Below are 16,448 nucleotides of genomic sequence, written 5' to 3' on the forward strand. Positions count from 1 at the left end.
CCCTGCCCGTAGGAGTAACAGTAAACACCTCCACTACCGTACACATTAATCTGAGCTGTAAGCTTATTCACAGGCCCTAAAATCAGAAGCTGAGACACTTAATCTGTTGCTCTAATGCCGGGAGGCCGCAAATGAGATTGGCTTCCACTGTTACTATATTAGCTGTAACTAGCCAACACGTAAGAGTGCACCTCCCACGCACGCTGAACAAAATCTTTCCTGCTACTTTCCCAGGTAAACCATAAGGCACTTCCAGAAGAAATACCCCTTCCCAAAGCGCGGTGCCTGGCACCTGTTCCTGCAGCCCTGGCGCTGCGGACAGGCGCTAAGCCCCGGCGGGGCTGTCCCGGCCGTGCTCCCGTGTCCCAGGACGCGGCTCCCGGTGCCGCCGGAGGGAGGCAGGCAGGGAGGGGCCGGCGGGCCGGAGGAGGAGTCGTGCCCGCTGCACTTAAGCGCCGTGACCGGCGCTGCCCCGTGGCTGGGCGGGCCATGGAGGTGGCGCGGGACTGCGTGGGATCGCTGCTGCGGTGAGTGCGGGGACTCTCCGTCCCCTTCTCCGTCTGTGCCGGCGGGTCCGGCTGCCGGGTCCGGCTGCCGAGGGTGCCCGGGTCTGAGCAGCCCTCGGTCGGCTCCGGCGCTGCCGAGCAGAGGGCGCGGTGCGAGGGCAGCGGGGGATTAACCCCGATGGGCGCTGCGTGGGAGAAGCAGGTCAGGATGCCGTCGCAGCCCTGGGAGCCTGGCTGAAGCTCTGCTGAGGGAAGCGCAGGTAGGAGCCCTGCAGTCTAAGCTGCCTTTGAGGTGTAGCGGCCTCTCGGCACCTGAGGCTGCTGCCGGCTGCGTGCCGGGGGCTGGCGCGCCGGGAGCGGAGCCCCGGAGCAGCCGGGAGCCGCTGGGACTCGGTGACAACGTGACCACAGGCCCGGCTGCACCAGCCGCATCCACGGAGGTACAGCCCTGTACGCTGCTCGGAAATCCATCCTCTGCCAGCTGCGCTTGTGGTGACTCTACGCTTCACGTTTGAGCAGGAAAACCGCGCTGCGATCTGGCTGAACCCCGAGTCTCCTGACTAATTTCCCACCCTTTTTTTTTTTTTTTTTTGAGTTTTGTTTTGGGGGCTTTTGTTTTTGCTTTTTGTTGGTTTTGGTTGGGGTTTTTTTTAATTTTTTGGTTTTTTGGGGTTTTTTTTTTGCCTCGCTGTTACTGCTGCTGTCGTTTGCCAGCGAACCCTAACCTAAAAACCAATCGGTGCAGTATCCTGGAGCGTGTTGTGCAACATTGGTTTTTCTGAGTGAGACTGAAGACCATTGCACCACATTCTCAGATAAACATATGGGGCATGTTGCAAACAAAGATAAAGAGTGAAATATGTGTACAGGGCTCAAGGCAGGCTTTTAGTCCCTGTGTTCCCCTAAAAAAATTAATTAATCTCTCCCATCAGCTTGGACACTAGAGTGAATGCTCGTAGCAGCATATGTGAAGCCCTCCCTGTAACAGGTTGCAGTTATCCAAAACAAACTGGATAAGATGCTAGAGTTGGAAGATATTTGATCTTTCAATTGTAATGTATTTTTGTATTCTCCACCAATGTGGGATTTCTCCTTCCTTTAAAGAAGAGCTAGGACTTGATCTTTTTGGCTTTAAAGAGTAGTAAAACAATAGTGGAGTTGTCTGTATTTAACATGTCACTCAACTTTCTAATAAAATCGACTGTACCTTAGTTCCTTTCCACCACTTGTCTTGTGACTTGGCTTGATCAGCTTTTAAGAGGAAATTATGTTTGGTAACTCCAGTCTAGCAGAGGAATTCCCTTTATCAGGAATTGGTTTGTCTGTGTTTTGAGGACAGCTGCAACAAGAATGGATCTTTCTAAGAGCCCTGAATGTAGGCTGGCCTGTTTGAGCCTATGATCTAGGAAGGAGAGTGGCACACAAAATAAAACAAGCTTTCAGCAATAGGCCCAGAAATTGAGGGGTTCACACTCTGTTTATCTGGCTGATTTTCATCATCCTGGGTTTTGTCTCCTCATTAGTTGAAACCTCGGGCTGCCCTGAAGCCCAGACTCGCTGCTTCATAAGCAGGCTTAGTTTAAAGAGGATATTGACAGGTCATATCAAAATGTAGGTGAAATGTCATCACTGTTAAATAACTTCTAAAGATTTTTCCTGTTCAGTTACTGTCCGGTGGCAATAATGTAAGCCCTGGTTTATTAATCTCTTTTTTTGTTTTATTGCTTTGACTTTAGATAGTGCTGGACAGCAGTGTGAGGTGATTGATCCTGACTCCTTGAGAAACTTCTGCTCAGAGCTTCAAAGCACGGCTTGTAGAGTTGGCTGGGGGTGAACCCTGTTAGCTCAAGTCCTGCCCATGAGCTGTGCCCCTAACACTTTTCATTCTTTGTCAGCATGTATGTTTTGGCTGTTTCCCTTATGCTTTGTCTTTTGTGAATGGCAACTTGGCTTAAGTAATGGGAAAGAAGAGTTTTCAATGGGACTGATATTGACTGTCCTCACAAAAAAAAAAAAGGCGGTACTCACATGCATATTACTCAGGTTACATTTCTATGTGCAAGTTTACAAATTTGTGAGAGGGAATGAGGTGTGAAGTCTCTTGAAACCTGAGTGCTGCACTTTCTAAGTCAGGGTGCCCCGTGAAGTGGTGTCACCAGCCCCAAGGTGGATGAGCAGGCTTTCTTTCTGAGGAAGAGACTCAGTGATTCAGAATGTGAGCTGCCCACGACCAGTGGGGTGATTGGGGGCCTATTAACTTAGTCAGCAGAGAGATTGACAAACATGCCCTGTCCTACCAGGCTTCCCTTCTGTGAAGCTTCAATGCCCTTGTCAGTGTCACCGTCACCTTGTCCCCCTCCCTTGCCCTCACCCTTCTCCAGGAGGAATAGCACTTATTAGCTCCTTAATTTGAAACAGTGCTTGTTTCCTGAAAGCCAGACTGGCTGCTTGTCCTCACCAGCTTTGTTACAGGAAGGAGAGAGGTTTCCATCAACCATGTGTGTATATATGCCAAATGTTCAAAGCCAGAGACCTACTATACAGACAGGACTAGCAACAAAGGTATAGCATGAGCGAGAACAAAACTGCTGAACATTCTCCTCCTTTAAAAAAATTAAAGCTCCAATGAAGCCGAGGAGTTTTTGAGGAAAGTAAACTTGGTGTTTAGAGGAAAGGCAATAGCCCAGAGGAGTGCTTCAGAATGAGAGCAGGAAATAAATTATTTGCTGAAATTTGAATCTGTTCAGGCACAAAAATCACATTCTGTGCATTCCAAAAACATGCTTATAGGACCAGATAAGAGGTGTGGAAAAGATATTTATTCTTCACGGTCGGTGTGGATTTGCATAAAAGGTGTGACTGGGACATAATTAGTTGAGTAACTTTATACTGTTTCATTGTTGTTCTAGGAAGTCCTGTATTCACTCTCTGGCGGCAGATAAAGGCTGCCAATTTACTCTACCCTCAGTGAAAGTGTCTGAAAATAGATTTTCCTACATAAAGTTGACTTTTTACACCTATGTGGGAGAACAAAATGGGGATGCATCCCTCTCCCACCCCTGAGCAATTCAGTATTAAGGAGTCAAAGGTATATACAGAGGGTAAAGTCCAGGAGTATGGGAGACAAAATATTGCCTGTCTTTAAAAGACTTAGAAATCAATCCTTCCCAGGCGTTGGGCAGAGTGTAATTTTTGGCAAGCTGACTATTGACTTAGCCATTATAATTTGGCAGAAAAGTGTCACTAGGTGTAGATGAGAACAGGTGTGTACCTTGGTGTGGGAGTAGGCTGTTACTGGTGTTATGTGCTTGGTTTACCAAAGATAAATATGCAAATGTCCAGAAAAATCTAAAGTCTTTTTCTAAAAGTGATTGAATTCTTCTAGCCTCGCTGGCAGCCTGCTCCAACAGTATGCATATTTGTGCTTGCATCTTAACTTTCATTTCATTGAACTCCTTCTGATACAAGTCTTATTTTGTGATTTTCAAAACCAGATGGAGTTTTACAGGCTGCAGATACAATTTACGAATGAATGCCTTGACTCTTTGGAAATCAAGTGTAACTGTTGCAAAGCTCTGCTTGCATTCTGCCGCTGGGTGTTTGGAGTATGGGTAGTATGTCCAGTCTTCCTAAAGCAAACTCGTATCTTACCACACAAGATTGCTTTCAACTAATTATGTATCTCACTGAGTATTTATCTTGGAAGTAAAGAGAATGATCTAAGTAATTGAATGCAGTAAGAGCTGTTGCTTTTTAAATTCAGTATTATATAATACATAAATTATATTTAAATTACAATCCATCACCTTCACTGTGATTGTGACCTTGATGTCAGCTGAGCTAGAGGTGTCCCACATCTGCTTGAAATTGTATTAATTTTAAGAGTCTTTCCAAATGTCATGGGCAAGAGAAAGTTCAGAGATAACGGATCCGTAGGGCTGTGTAGTATTTCATTTTGAAATTAAGCTCCAAGAGTCTTAATGTGATCTGTGAACTACTTGTATAATGTGATTATGTCAACAGTCTTCCTCCCTGCAGTACTTGACATGGCTGCTTTTGTAACGATGTTGAATTTGTATTTGTCTTAGATCGTTCATATCCATGGGAGCATCTGTAGGAGCAGTAACAAGACAGACCCTGTTCCCTCCTCTCATGCCTGCAGGGCGCCCTTTCCGTGTGTCCAATGCCTCCCGAAGCAGCCGGAAGGGAATTGTTGCAAGCAGCCTGCAGGAGCTCCTCAGCAAGGTATAGTGGACAGTCCCACTCTGAGGGAAACTTACAGGGAAATACAGTATCCCAGAAAGACAACCCAGAGACTCCTGTTCTTCTAAAAAATCATTACTGGGGAAGTTCAGGAGAATATTTCAGATAAGCAAGTCTCAATATGAAATGATGGGCTCTCTTTAGAATGCTAAAATCTCCTGGGTTTTTTCCAGACTTTAGATGCCTTTGTTATAACTGTTGGAATTGTTACTCTGGTTTTGGAGGAAGATGGCACAGTTGTGGACACAGAAGAGTTCTTCAGGTCCCTGGATGATAATACACACTTCATGGTTCTAGAAAAAGGACAGAAATGGACACCAGTAAGTGTTGACTGCTTCTCTCTCATTTGAGTAGAAGTGGATGGAGGAATGCTTGTGGCTGCTAAAATTGTTGGAAAGAAGGGAGAAGAGGAAGAAAAATTTCCCCAAAGAGGCAAGATGTAAACTCCTTGTTGAGCCTTTCTGGATGAAAAATCAAGTTCATATTTCTTATTGTCCCTTTTTTGGACATAGATCTGTTAGCAAATCCACCGGGAATTGAAATAAAACTTTACAAGTGAAAAGAATTACAGGGAAAATACCCTGCTTTTGGAGAAGCTCAGAAATATCTTTTTTCTTGTGCCTTTTTGTAACATAAAGAAAATTAGGACTTTGACTCCACATAGTTAAAAAATACAATGTCCTTAAAGGTTAGATTTAGACCGTATAAAAAAATGCCCAAATTAAGTAATATAAAGCAAGTTTTGCCTTCTGAATGCACTAACAGTTTAGTGAAAGTTAGAAAAATGCCTGTGCTTAATTTTGCAAAAAGCCAGAAGCTGGCATCAGAACCTAATGTTAGTCTGCATGCTTCAAGATATTTAAGAACTATTACAACTGCCTTGCTTTAGCCTTCTAATCATATCAACTCAGTGTTCAATTAGTTATTTTGTAGGGAAATAGTCATCTGTACATTCATAACATAGAGTGAAACTCGTAACTGTTTTTCCATGAGAAGGTTGTTGCTAGAAATCTGGCATCAGAATTTTTTCTATCAGGTGCAGACCTGGCCATGGAGCTGTAAGCAGGGACATCATTTTTGTGCCTGCACACATGTGGCTCAACCACATGGCCCTGTTTTCTCAGTCTCCTGTTGCAGTGTGGGCAGCCTGTACATTTTCCCCCAAAATACTTCACTGGCTTATCAAGCTCTGCATCTGGGGCATGAGCTCCAAGGGCAGAAAAGAAGTTGCCGCCAGGGTGTGACTCCACCTTGCTCCTTTCCCCTGTCTGGCATGGCAGCAGCACAAGTTTGAATGCAGCCCCTCTTCAGAATGTGCTGAGTGACAACAGAGGGACTGTCACAGCTTCACCAATCACCTGGAGTGTAGCACCAGCTCTGTCCTGCTTTATCCAAATATTCTGGGTGCTAATGGGGGTGTGGGGAGATGCTACCAAGCACACCAACTGCTTGTACATGTCCAAAGCTGTTGTTGACAGGGGACCCTGTCGCTGGAGCTTGGAGGCTGTCAAAGTAAAACAGGCATAAAATTGCTGGCTAATGATATACTGCTGTGTTTAGCTTTGTCTGACTTATCACGACACTGTCTGAGGCTGAGGTGACAAGTACAAAAACGCCCAGACTTACACAACTTTATTGCTTCATTTAGCATGCAGAAAACAGCCTGGCAGCTGCCAGCTCGTTAACCTTGAGCAGAATGTGCTGAGCAGAGGATCCCGTGTATCCACTAGATGTCTCTGTACATATGGGTTCTCTTTACTATTTTCCTCTTGGTTTTGCTTTCTTGAAGCACACACCCTGCAGCAGACAAGGGCTGCTTTCAATAAAGGAGGGTGGGTTTAAGGTGGAAGATGATTTTCCATGCTCTCTCTTCATTGCTTTTTCTCTTAAAATCTTGTTATTGAACCTTAGGCCTAATCAGCAGTGATTCCCTCCCTGTGTTTCATTTTAGTAGGAAGAAAGAGATGTTATGAGCCAGGTTTTGAAATGAGTACCTGACTTTTCACAGATGTCATCTTCGTAGTTGTCTCCAAGAGTGCTCATCAGTATTGTGTTCCAGACTGAACAGAAGGACATCATGTCATCCTGGTTATTTGGTGGCCTAACCTCACTGCCTCAGAGAGCAGCCAGAATGCACCAGGATAAATAAATGTCAGGAACACTGCCCAGTGGCATTACCTGTGGCTTCAGCATACTCTGAAGAAGCTCTAATATAGAAAATAAATATTCAGCAGGTGCTATGTCACTCTAGAATTTCAGTGTCCGTTCGGAAAACTTCAGAAGCCTGGTCAGAAATAACAATACATAAGCTACAGACCTCCTTTTCTGTGTGCTAATAATGTTAATTCTAGTTTAGAATTGACCAAGAACTAGCCCCGAGGCTGGAATAAGCAAAACTGCTTCTGAGGAGCTGCACTGTTAATAGTTGTCTTGCTGTAGTTTCCTGTGTCATGGTACAAACTGTTTCTCTCTCTTTTTAAATCAGACAAAAAATGGAGTTGTCGCTGTGAGAAAAAAGAAGAAAATGGGAGTAGCTAACATCACATTTGATCTGTACAAACTGAACCCTAAGGATTTTATTGGCTGCTTAAACATCAGGGCAACCTTCTATGAGATCTACTCGATCTCATATGACATCAAATGCATGGGAGCAAAAAGCATGTTGCGGTGAGTGTGTTTCCACTACTGATCAGGTGCACGTGCTAATGTAAAAATCTGTGTTTGCTATTGGTTCTGTGAAGCAGGTGTGTTTATAAATTTCGTATTTTTGTTGTTTCTTACATACTGGCCAATATGCTGACTCTTTCTTCATAAGGTGGACAGATGACTGGTAAAAAGCTTCCTACAGCTTTTTATGATGGAATCTTAAAATTCCCCCAAGGCAAAACTCTTATGAGCTTGTATTTACTGCAAGGGTGTAAGTACAGTTTCTTTCTTCTGCTGAGAGAATTTCTTCACATTTCTTTGACTTGTTTGTCTGAAGAACATAGGAGGCTGGGGAAGAAGCTCTTTGAAGAGGAGATTTCAAGGGGATGAAGTGAGAGGAATGTGAGATCTAATGTCAGGGGTCTTAAAGCTTGCTCAGAGATTGCAGTTCCTGTTTGCCAGATTCACCAGTAGAGCTATGTGAAGGCAAAGGAAAATGGAAGAGAGATGACACTCTGCTCTCTTAATGTGGATTTGTCATCTGTAGTGATGTTGCTGCTCTTAAGCCAGCTGGTGTGGTCTTCAGGCTAGCTAAGGGAGCCTGTCAAGGACCACTGTCTCCTGCAGGACTGATCAGCAGTGGGCTCTGAGTTTGGTAGAACTTGCTGATGGAAAATGCTGTCTTACTCAGGGGCAAAATAATATCTGTCCTGTCCACTGTTTTCAGCAATGAGTTGAAAGCTGGTGCCTTGTGAAAACCAGCTGTGTTCTGCCCTCGTTCAGGAAGACTCCTGAGTTCAGACACCTTCCCAGAGGTGCTGTTCTTAGATAGTTGTTTAAGCTGCAGCCCCAAGTTTCTCTACCTGACCTTTAGAATTCTGGTTGAGACACAATGGTGTGGTGTTACTGCATTTTATTACTTGAGGACCAGATCTGACAGACAGATGTGTGTGTCATCAGTGAAGTTTTTACTTCACCTGAGTGACATGTAGCCTTTAGATGAAGTGTTTAAGCAGTCCTTCCTCTCCTGATGCAGATGTGCTGATTAGCATTGTAATGCTGATCTTTTTTCGCTGTCTTTCAGTCTCACTGACCTCTCCCACTCTACTTGGGTGGTCCCTTCCTTTATCTTTCAGGCTACAGCTGGTGTGGCTGTAGACAAGGCTCCTCTCTGGTCAGGCTGAAGCGATTATCCAGCTACATGCTACACCTTCCTGTAACACTGACTTCATTAGGGTTTCTTCAAAGCAGAGGTTTGCCCTTGGACAGCTGCACTCCTTCAGTTCTTATGTTTGTCAAGTCTCTCAAGCCAAAACAAACTCTGATCTCTGACTGCCTGCCACGGAGCTGAGTATCAGCACTGGAATTTGTGCTCCTAAGGAGAATTTGAAGTGACAATTCTGCCTCCCTGCCAAGACAGAGCAGCTGATGAGAAAGGAGAGGCGCTGGCAAACAGCTGAAGTAGCTGTGGAGTTCTTCTGGAAGCTCTGTTATGTTACAGAGTTGAGCTGTAAGGGAAGTGCCACTGTCAGGGTGGGAAGATAGTCTACTAGCAATGAACAGTGACAGAAGAGATAACCTTGGGTACCCTTGAACACAGCAGTGACATGGCCTGTCTCAACTTGCTGTTGGAATCAGAGACACATGATGTCACAATCCTGGTGTAGTCCCTCTGCTAATGAGTTCCAGGTTGCTAACTCTGATACCTTGTCCCTGAGCCCACATGCAGGGGGTGAAGGGAAAGGACAGAAAAATGCTGCAGCTGCTCATGAGGGGAGGGGCTGGAAGCCTGCCAGGTCTGATTAGTGCATTTCCCCTGGTGGTGTTTCCCTGTAGTGTCCGACTGAAGGATCAAATGTCCAGTTCAACAAATAACTTGCTCCATGGCTTAAGTGGCAACTGCTCTTGTGTGCAAGTGACACACTGCAGCTGCTCCAAAGCCCAGTACCAGGTGCAGCTTTCTTTACAACTGTAAAGCTCCTTGGCCTGCTCTGTGCGATGGAGGAAAAGAACGTGCTGAAATGGCACGTGTGGGAAGCATGAATAAGGGTACAGTGTCCTTTAAAGGCTTCACAGGCTCTAAGTACAGGGTATTCTACTATTTTGAGGCATTGGATTTCAACTGCAAACCTTTCATGACAGAGGGGTTATAAATGAATTTGTAGGAAGATGATTTTTGCTTCTCTGCTTCAGTTCAAAGGACAAGTGAATAGAAGCAGAGGGTTCACAGCTGCAGGTCTTCTCAGACAGGAATTCAGAAAATCTTCCCCCTTTTTTTTCAGAAGAGAGACTGATCTGGTTTCTTCATCTTCAGAAACTGATCCCATTCCAGTTTTGGAATGGTTCCAGTTTTTTTGTACTGCTCCCAATGCCTCAGCTTCATACCTGTGAGTGCCCTCATAATTCTGGGGGATGAGACTCAAATATAGGTCTCAGTACTGATGTCCCTGCTGTTTCTTGCAGAATGGAAGGAAGATGCAGCTACAACTCAGTTGAATAAATGACCATTCAAATACAACTATCCTTATTCCGCTGTGAGCATCTACAATTTATACTGTTAACCTCTGATGCTTACCTGATGTTATCTTATGGATTTGTACTGATTCTTACACAGCACTACATACTTGAATGCTGATTTTTATCAAATATTTTGAAAGTAAAATAGTTGTGTGAACTGAGAATTCTTAAGGCTTGCAGCTTGGCCAGCACTAATTCGCCTGCTTCACCTCTTTTGCTGTTGAAAAACCTCTTATCCGGTGTAATGGGATTGTTCAGCTTCAGATCTAATCAGGTTTGATCTGTGCCTTGGAGATACATGCAGGGTTGTATTAATGAATGACAAAGGTGAGACATGAGGTGAGTTTATGCTGCAGGAATGCTGCTGGGCTCCCAGGCAAAATTGTCTTCTCTGGTACTGTGATGGTTTGAGTGATGGCTTTGCAGAAGGCCTGTAAGGGTCTAGTAGGATGTCAGCCTGCTTTGTTAAATGTGTTTTCTGGGTCTGCCAACATATCAATAGTTTTCTGTCAATCCAGTATTTTCTCTAATGAAGGTACAAAAATGACCATCTTCTCAGAAGTGAGAAGGAATGAGAGGGGTTTTTAAATATATTGACTTGACTTGTCATAATGTTGTGGGTGGAAAGGGGTAATGTAGTCTTGCTGGTGATTTTTTTTCTTAAACAAATGACTTTTCTTCCAGGAAAGTGCTTCAGCTAATATCCCATGCAGCACAAATAACTGGACAGTTTCTCCTCTATACTGGAACGTATATGTTGCAGTTGATGGGTGAATATGATGAAGATGACATGTGCACGAGATCAAGCCGGGAGTAGTGACCACAGCTGTACTTCTGACGTCGAATCCTTTTGTTTAAAGACATTCTCTTGCCCAGTTCTGATTGTAATCATTTTATAGCAGGGGGATGTCCACTAATGTGAACTAATATTTTTCCTGTTTGGGAATGCTTGTAGGCCTTAGTCATAAAGTGTTTGATGCTCACAGGCTCTTAACACCACAAATAGATGAGTACCTAATGTCTAAGAATTTGGCAAAAGGAGAGAGAGGGCAGGTTTTTGCCCCAGCAACTCAAAATGGAGAATAAGTATACTTGGAAGCTTGCGTGCTTTGTAACCAGTGGAATATTTCTTGCACCAATCAAGACATTGTTTTGTTCTTTTGGCGTTTGGGTACGGGGGGTTGAGGGGAATTTTTTTGGTTGGTGGTTGGTTGGTTAGGGGTTTTTTGTTTGTTTTTTGCTTTTTTTCATGGCTATCTACTTGCATTCTGACCAGACTGGGCTGTAAAGTGAGGGCAAGGGGACTGTGGGGTCTGTTTGTTTATTTGTTTGTTTTAATCCTTAACAGTGCTGGTATTAGTGTGAAACTGGCATTGAAGTGAAGTGTACTTGTTTATTCCTGCTGACAGTGGAACTACACAGTGCAACTGCAATCCTAGTTCAGTGACTGACTCTTCTCATGAAGTCTAATTGGAGATTGTGCAACTACTAAGCAGAAGATAAGGATTTAGCCTTACTTCCCTTAAAACAAATAAAAACTTTTCATTGTAGTCCTTCATATTTTTCTTCAAATCTTCAGGATGTTCAGGTTATTACAGCTCATACAGTTGAAGAATCTGATATATTTTTTAAATTAATCTGATGTCCAGTTCTGCCTGAGCATTGAATAATCTGCCATGGTTTAATGAATATGGCTTATAGCATACCTGCTGAAGCTTTTTTCAGATGTTAAACCACCACTTCTGTAGTTTGTGTTGTTACAAGATGACACTAGGTCTCAAGTTGGGCTTGAGGTGCACGTAAGAGATGCTGGATATTTTGTTGCCCTTGAGTTCAGGGCAGAGCAGCAGGACACAATCTAGTTTTGCATAACATATATGTATGCTTTAAAGTGAATATTTGCAGTATTATAGGCTCCCAAGACAAGCTGTATTAAAGGACAAAGAAACGTTTCCTGCAGTTTACTGAACTGTTGCTATGCCCAGCTTTCAGCAAGCTTTTCCTCAACAGTGTGAAAAATTGGAAATCAAGTAGCCTTAGGCATCTCGTGTCAAAATGCAAACTCACGTTGGTGAAGGAAAAAAAGCCCAACTTTGGTTGTTCACAGGTGTGGCTTTTGAGTATGTTTGCTTGCACGTGAAGAATTTTAGGAAGGCTGAAAGCTCTCAAGGTGACACCAGATGCAGGAGATAGGTCTGTCCTGACAGTAGGTGCCACCTAGTAAGAGAAGCTCTGGTGCAGAGAGAACGAGTGGGGCAGGGCAGGAAATCAGTGGCAGTGAAAGGGAAAAGACCACTACAGACCCCAGGGTACTTGCCATGCCACTGAGACAGGAATCCTTTAACTGTATGCACCAACTGCATTGACCAGTTGGAGGAAAACCTGAACTGCTAAAAGAGAAGCAGGAACGTGGAAAAGATGAAGTATCATGGTTGGTGGGATCTATTCTGACCTCTTAGTGGGGTCTGTTCACTTCAAAGGCCACTCATATGTGGGAATATTGCTCTTGCTTTTATCTGCAAATCTCACCCTCGTGCTTATTTTTGTTTTCCCATTACAAGTGTGGCTGTGCCAGCAGGAGCTGCATCCTTCAGATCACCATTGAGAGGAAAAGCAGGCTAACCCCAAGTGTTAAAAGTACTGAAGGACACAAATTTTGTTAGGTCTCTGCCCGTCTCTTCAGTTATGGTATTACAAATAAATAGACAGCTAAGAAAAACCCTGATGTCTTTTCCTAGTTACTCTTGTTTCCCATCTACTTCTGAGTGTTTGCTGGAGGAGGCAAAGGGCATACTGCTCCAGATAAGGGGAGGACTTGTTCTTAATTTCTCCCAGGGAAGAAGGCCTGAAGCTAGCAGCACTGTCAGGTGTCCTTCAGAAGAAAACAATAAACTATTCTGGGAGTAACGAGAAAGCTTCCATTTTGATAAAACCCCTTTATATTTTATCTGTATTTTTCTTGACACCCCCTACATAAATGATTGTTGCCATGTTAATTGTTGGCCAAAGTCTTTCTATCCCTGTCAAGGAATTGCATTCAACTAACTTTACAAGGACATGATAATTAACTTTTTCAGCTTTTAAGGATCACTTATTCTATTAAAACAAGCATATCTCTTGAAAGCAAATTCTCTTAAATGCTTCTAAGAATATTTATGTTGGCTATTGTGGGAACACCAGCATTTTAAAAAAAAGTAAAACAACCTGAAGAGCTCATTGTTGCTTTGAGTTGCTTCTGCGACATCTGTAGTACAAAAGCTTTTGCATGTCTGAACCGTGCAGATCCCAAGTTCCAGCCTACTCTAGCCAGAGGCAATTGCTGCAGGACTAACACTCCACAGTTTACAGTGGCCCTATCTGGGAATGCAGCAGTGATCTGAAAAGCTAGATTGCTGTGAATGTGCAATGTTTTTAAGCAGCTGCTGCTTCAACAGCTTAACACTTAAAACTTGAGCTGCTGAAGGTCCTGTGTGCAGCAGTCTCCATCTTGGAGCAATTCCCTCTGTTCAGCTGTTTGCATTTTGAATTAAAGTAGCTCATCTTTGATATTTTCTCAAAATGTGAGAAGTGTCCTGGAAGTTGCGTCTAAAATTGTTTCATTTCTTCTGAATCTGGGTCCTTCACGGGCTTACTATTTGGAGTTGATATTTGCTACTATACCAACTTCTTTCTGGAAGTAAATTTTGGCTTTGGGTCAAACTGGAGGAGCTTGTCATTCTCTGAGTTGGAACCAGTTTGATTATTTTTAAAGTTTTATTTACAGACTGCTTAGGAAGCATAGCTTTTACTTCAGCTGTATAGGATATGCAGCAAAGAAAAACTTTAGCATTATCTGCCTTTCAGGAAACTATATACAAGTGCTGTACAAGACCTAGTAACATATAGAAAAACTAAAAGCACAGGCTTTTAACTGCAGGTATGTGGGGAAGCAGCTAGATTTTTCTACTGGGCCTTTCTAGCTTTAGGTTTAATTCCCAAAAACTCAGTTAACCTGCACTTGTTACTGTTGCAGACAAGGCTGGGAGCAATGACAGGCAGAAGGTGTGAAACGCTTGCTGCCTCCTTGCCTGCACCAACCCTTTTTGCCTGTTGCTTTGCCTCACTTACTAACAATGCACCAAGTCATACTCTCTGGTTACCAAAAAAGGAATTTTCACTGAAGTAACAGACCTTGTTGACTCAGGCACTGCTCATGTTCTGCAGACAGAGCAAAGTTGCTTTCTTCATGACCAGAATGAAGAATCTAATAGCTTTGTGTGTGTGCCGTTTATCATTACTTCATTTCCTTCCTTTCATAAACCTGTGAATGTTTTCTTGCACCTTCCGATTCTTTCAGAAGAAATAGGATTACAAGACCTTCTGTCCAGGGAGACAGGAAAAAGCAGGGTCTAAATTCCTTAGATAATTTGAAATATGCTGTAGGAAACACCATGAATCCCTTCCCTACAGAGGAGGGAAAGATAAAAGCAGGGAAGTTGGACTTTGAGCTGGAATTTTTTCAGTGAAGCGTGCAGAGAGGTAGGTGTTCACAATTTTGGAAGTGTTGGTAATTCTGAATTTTAACTGTGAAGGTAACCTCATATGATAATTTGTAACTGGCAGTTGTATAATTCTAAATAATTTCAGTGTGCTTCTTCCCTGAAATAACACTTGAACTAAAGGCACAAGCTTCTTAATTAAATTTCTTTAAAAGTTTAAAACCAAAGTACCAAGCATATTTTTGACTTGATGCCTCAGGGGTTATTAGAGGTCTTAATGTGATTAACATACCACTTCAGTCATGTATTAGCACGTATCCTTGTGGAGCTTAGAGCTTATCACTGCTTTCTCTACCTTACATTGTCATAGATGTAGCTAAGATATTTTTAAGTGTAAGGATTGTGTTATGCTAAGGGAAAATCTAGTATTTTACCACTTCACAATTTTCAAGATCAGTAGTTTAACTTGCTGTGAAAATTGAGATGGGTGAAAATAGTGTTCAGTGGTTGCAATATTTTCTGCTGTGTGATGCCAATTTTAAGGAATACTGTTCATGAATAAATAAAATCAAATGGTGGCTTTGGATGTTGTCTCTATTCATTTCCAGAACAACTTATTCCTGAAGTAATCATGACTATTAATGAATCTATGGTCCGGCACAAACCGTTTCCAAATGGACTGTGGCAGTGAAGTAACTGGATACTGTTATGTGGCTCTGAACTCTTAACTCTCTACTGCTGACTCGCTTTCTGGCCTCAGAGAAACTGTGCAAACTGTGTTTCCATTCATACACAAGGATTGCTTTCCTCCATCTTTCACAAAAGTTGCAAAAGACTACAAAATACTGAGCACAGGAGATAGAAGGGTTCAGTGACCTCTGGTGTTGTCTAAACACTGTTAGGATCAAGGACCTCTTTATTTTGCCTCACAAAACCTCTCTGCAGTCATTTACCTAAAGATAGAGTAGTAGACATTTGGCTGCAGGGAAGAAATTAATTTAAGTTTAGTGAAATATCATATTTGTCTAGTTAAGGTTTAACAAGCTAGAGGGGGGTTAGCAGGCAAGTGTGATTTGTCTATTGCTCTTCTATCTAATAAGTACATCTTGTATATAGCTTAAGGGACAGTTTTGCAGAGGTTGACTAGTGGAGCAGTTCCCCTCTTGTGAGGGAATCACAGCCTGATTTCTTGCTGTGGAAAAGCACAAAACAGAACTGTACTTGGTTTAGTGGCAAGCCTTTGGCAGTGGGAATTAGAGGGATGCTGTGGGGGTGGCCTCTGTGTTGTACAGAGCTGCTTCTGTCTGGCTCTGAAATGAAACCACCATTGCCCAAAGCTGAGACCTTCAGACAAGCTGGTGGTGTCTCTGTGGAAATATATCTAAGAAAGGGTAAAAAATGCTGTGCAGCAGCTGTGAGAAAGAACTGAAAAAAATGTGGGAGATAACCTGCAGACGTCAAGGTCAGTAAAGTGCTACATGTGCCAGACAGAGCTTTCTCTGCAGCCTGTGGAGGAATATGCTGGAGGAAATATCCCCCCATGGACGCCCCCCTCCCACAGCAGGTGGACATGTCTGGAAGGAAGCTGCAGCCCTGGAGAACCCATGAATGAACAATTTTCCTGGCAGGAGCTGTGGCCAGTGAGGGACCTACACTGGAGCGGTCTGTTCCTGAAAGACTTCACGCTGTGGAAGGGAGCCATGCTGGAGCAGACTGAGAAGGATTGTATCCTGTGGGAAGGGCCCACAGTGGAGCAGGGGAAAGGGGAGAAGGAAGGAACAGCACAAAAGAAGGGATGTGGACCCATCATGACACCCACTCCTCTACTGCTTGGGGACAGGGAGAGGAGGTAGACGAGCTGGGAACGAAGGACTGAAGTTGAGCTTGGGAAGAAGGTGGAAGCTGGGGAAGGTGTTTTGGTTTTGTCTTTGTTTCTCACCATCTTATTCTATTTTTTGCTGAAATTAAATTGATCTTTCCTGGCTTGCGTCTGTTTTGCTGATGTAAAATCAGCAGTTGGCGAGTGATCCCCCTGTCT

The 16,448-nt window shown here is 43.4% G+C and overlaps 1 protein-coding gene across 2 annotated transcripts; it reads left to right on the top strand.

The window, feature by feature from the left end:
* The first annotated feature begins 291 nt into the window (after nt 1-291).
* Nucleotides 292-14,996, top strand: CIDEA (cell death inducing DFFA like effector a). 2 transcript variants are annotated; one of them, XM_042031850.1, is made up of 6 exons: nt 292-527; nt 4,595-4,751; nt 4,943-5,089; nt 7,255-7,436; nt 10,617-10,774; nt 11,293-14,996. In XM_042031850.1, the coding sequence occupies exons 1-5, from the start codon at nt 490-492 to the stop codon at nt 10,747-10,749; spliced, it is 657 nt and encodes a 218-aa protein (XP_041887784.1). In that variant the 5' UTR covers nt 292-489; the 3' UTR covers nt 10,750-10,774; nt 11,293-14,996. The 2 variants fall into 2 exon arrangements, with proteins under 2 accessions (XP_041887784.1, XP_041887786.1); XM_042031852.1 differs by lacking the exon at nt 292-527 and adding an exon at nt 743-766.
* The last annotated feature ends 1,452 nt before the right edge of the window (nt 14,997-16,448 follow it).

This window comes from Corvus kubaryi, unplaced genomic scaffold, assembly GCF_017639235.1.
Source record: "Corvus kubaryi isolate FWS band 111438036 unplaced genomic scaffold, C.kubaryi_AGA036_p1.0 132, whole genome shotgun sequence".
Classification (NCBI taxonomy): domain Eukaryota; kingdom Metazoa; phylum Chordata; class Aves; order Passeriformes; family Corvidae; genus Corvus; species Corvus kubaryi.

Bases quoted from the DNA above. Each gene is read 5' to 3' on its own strand.
- CIDEA (XM_042031850.1), top strand. From the start codon at position 490: ATGGAGGTGGCGCGGGACTGCGTGGGATCGCTGCTGCG. The intron at 528-4,594 runs GTGAGTGCGGGG...TATTTGTCTTAG, and splicing joins TGCGTGGGATCGCTGCTGCG to ATCGTTCATATCCATGGGAG. The intron at 4,752-4,942 runs GTATAGTGGACA...GGTTTTTTCCAG, and splicing joins TGCAGGAGCTCCTCAGCAAG to ACTTTAGATGCCTTTGTTAT.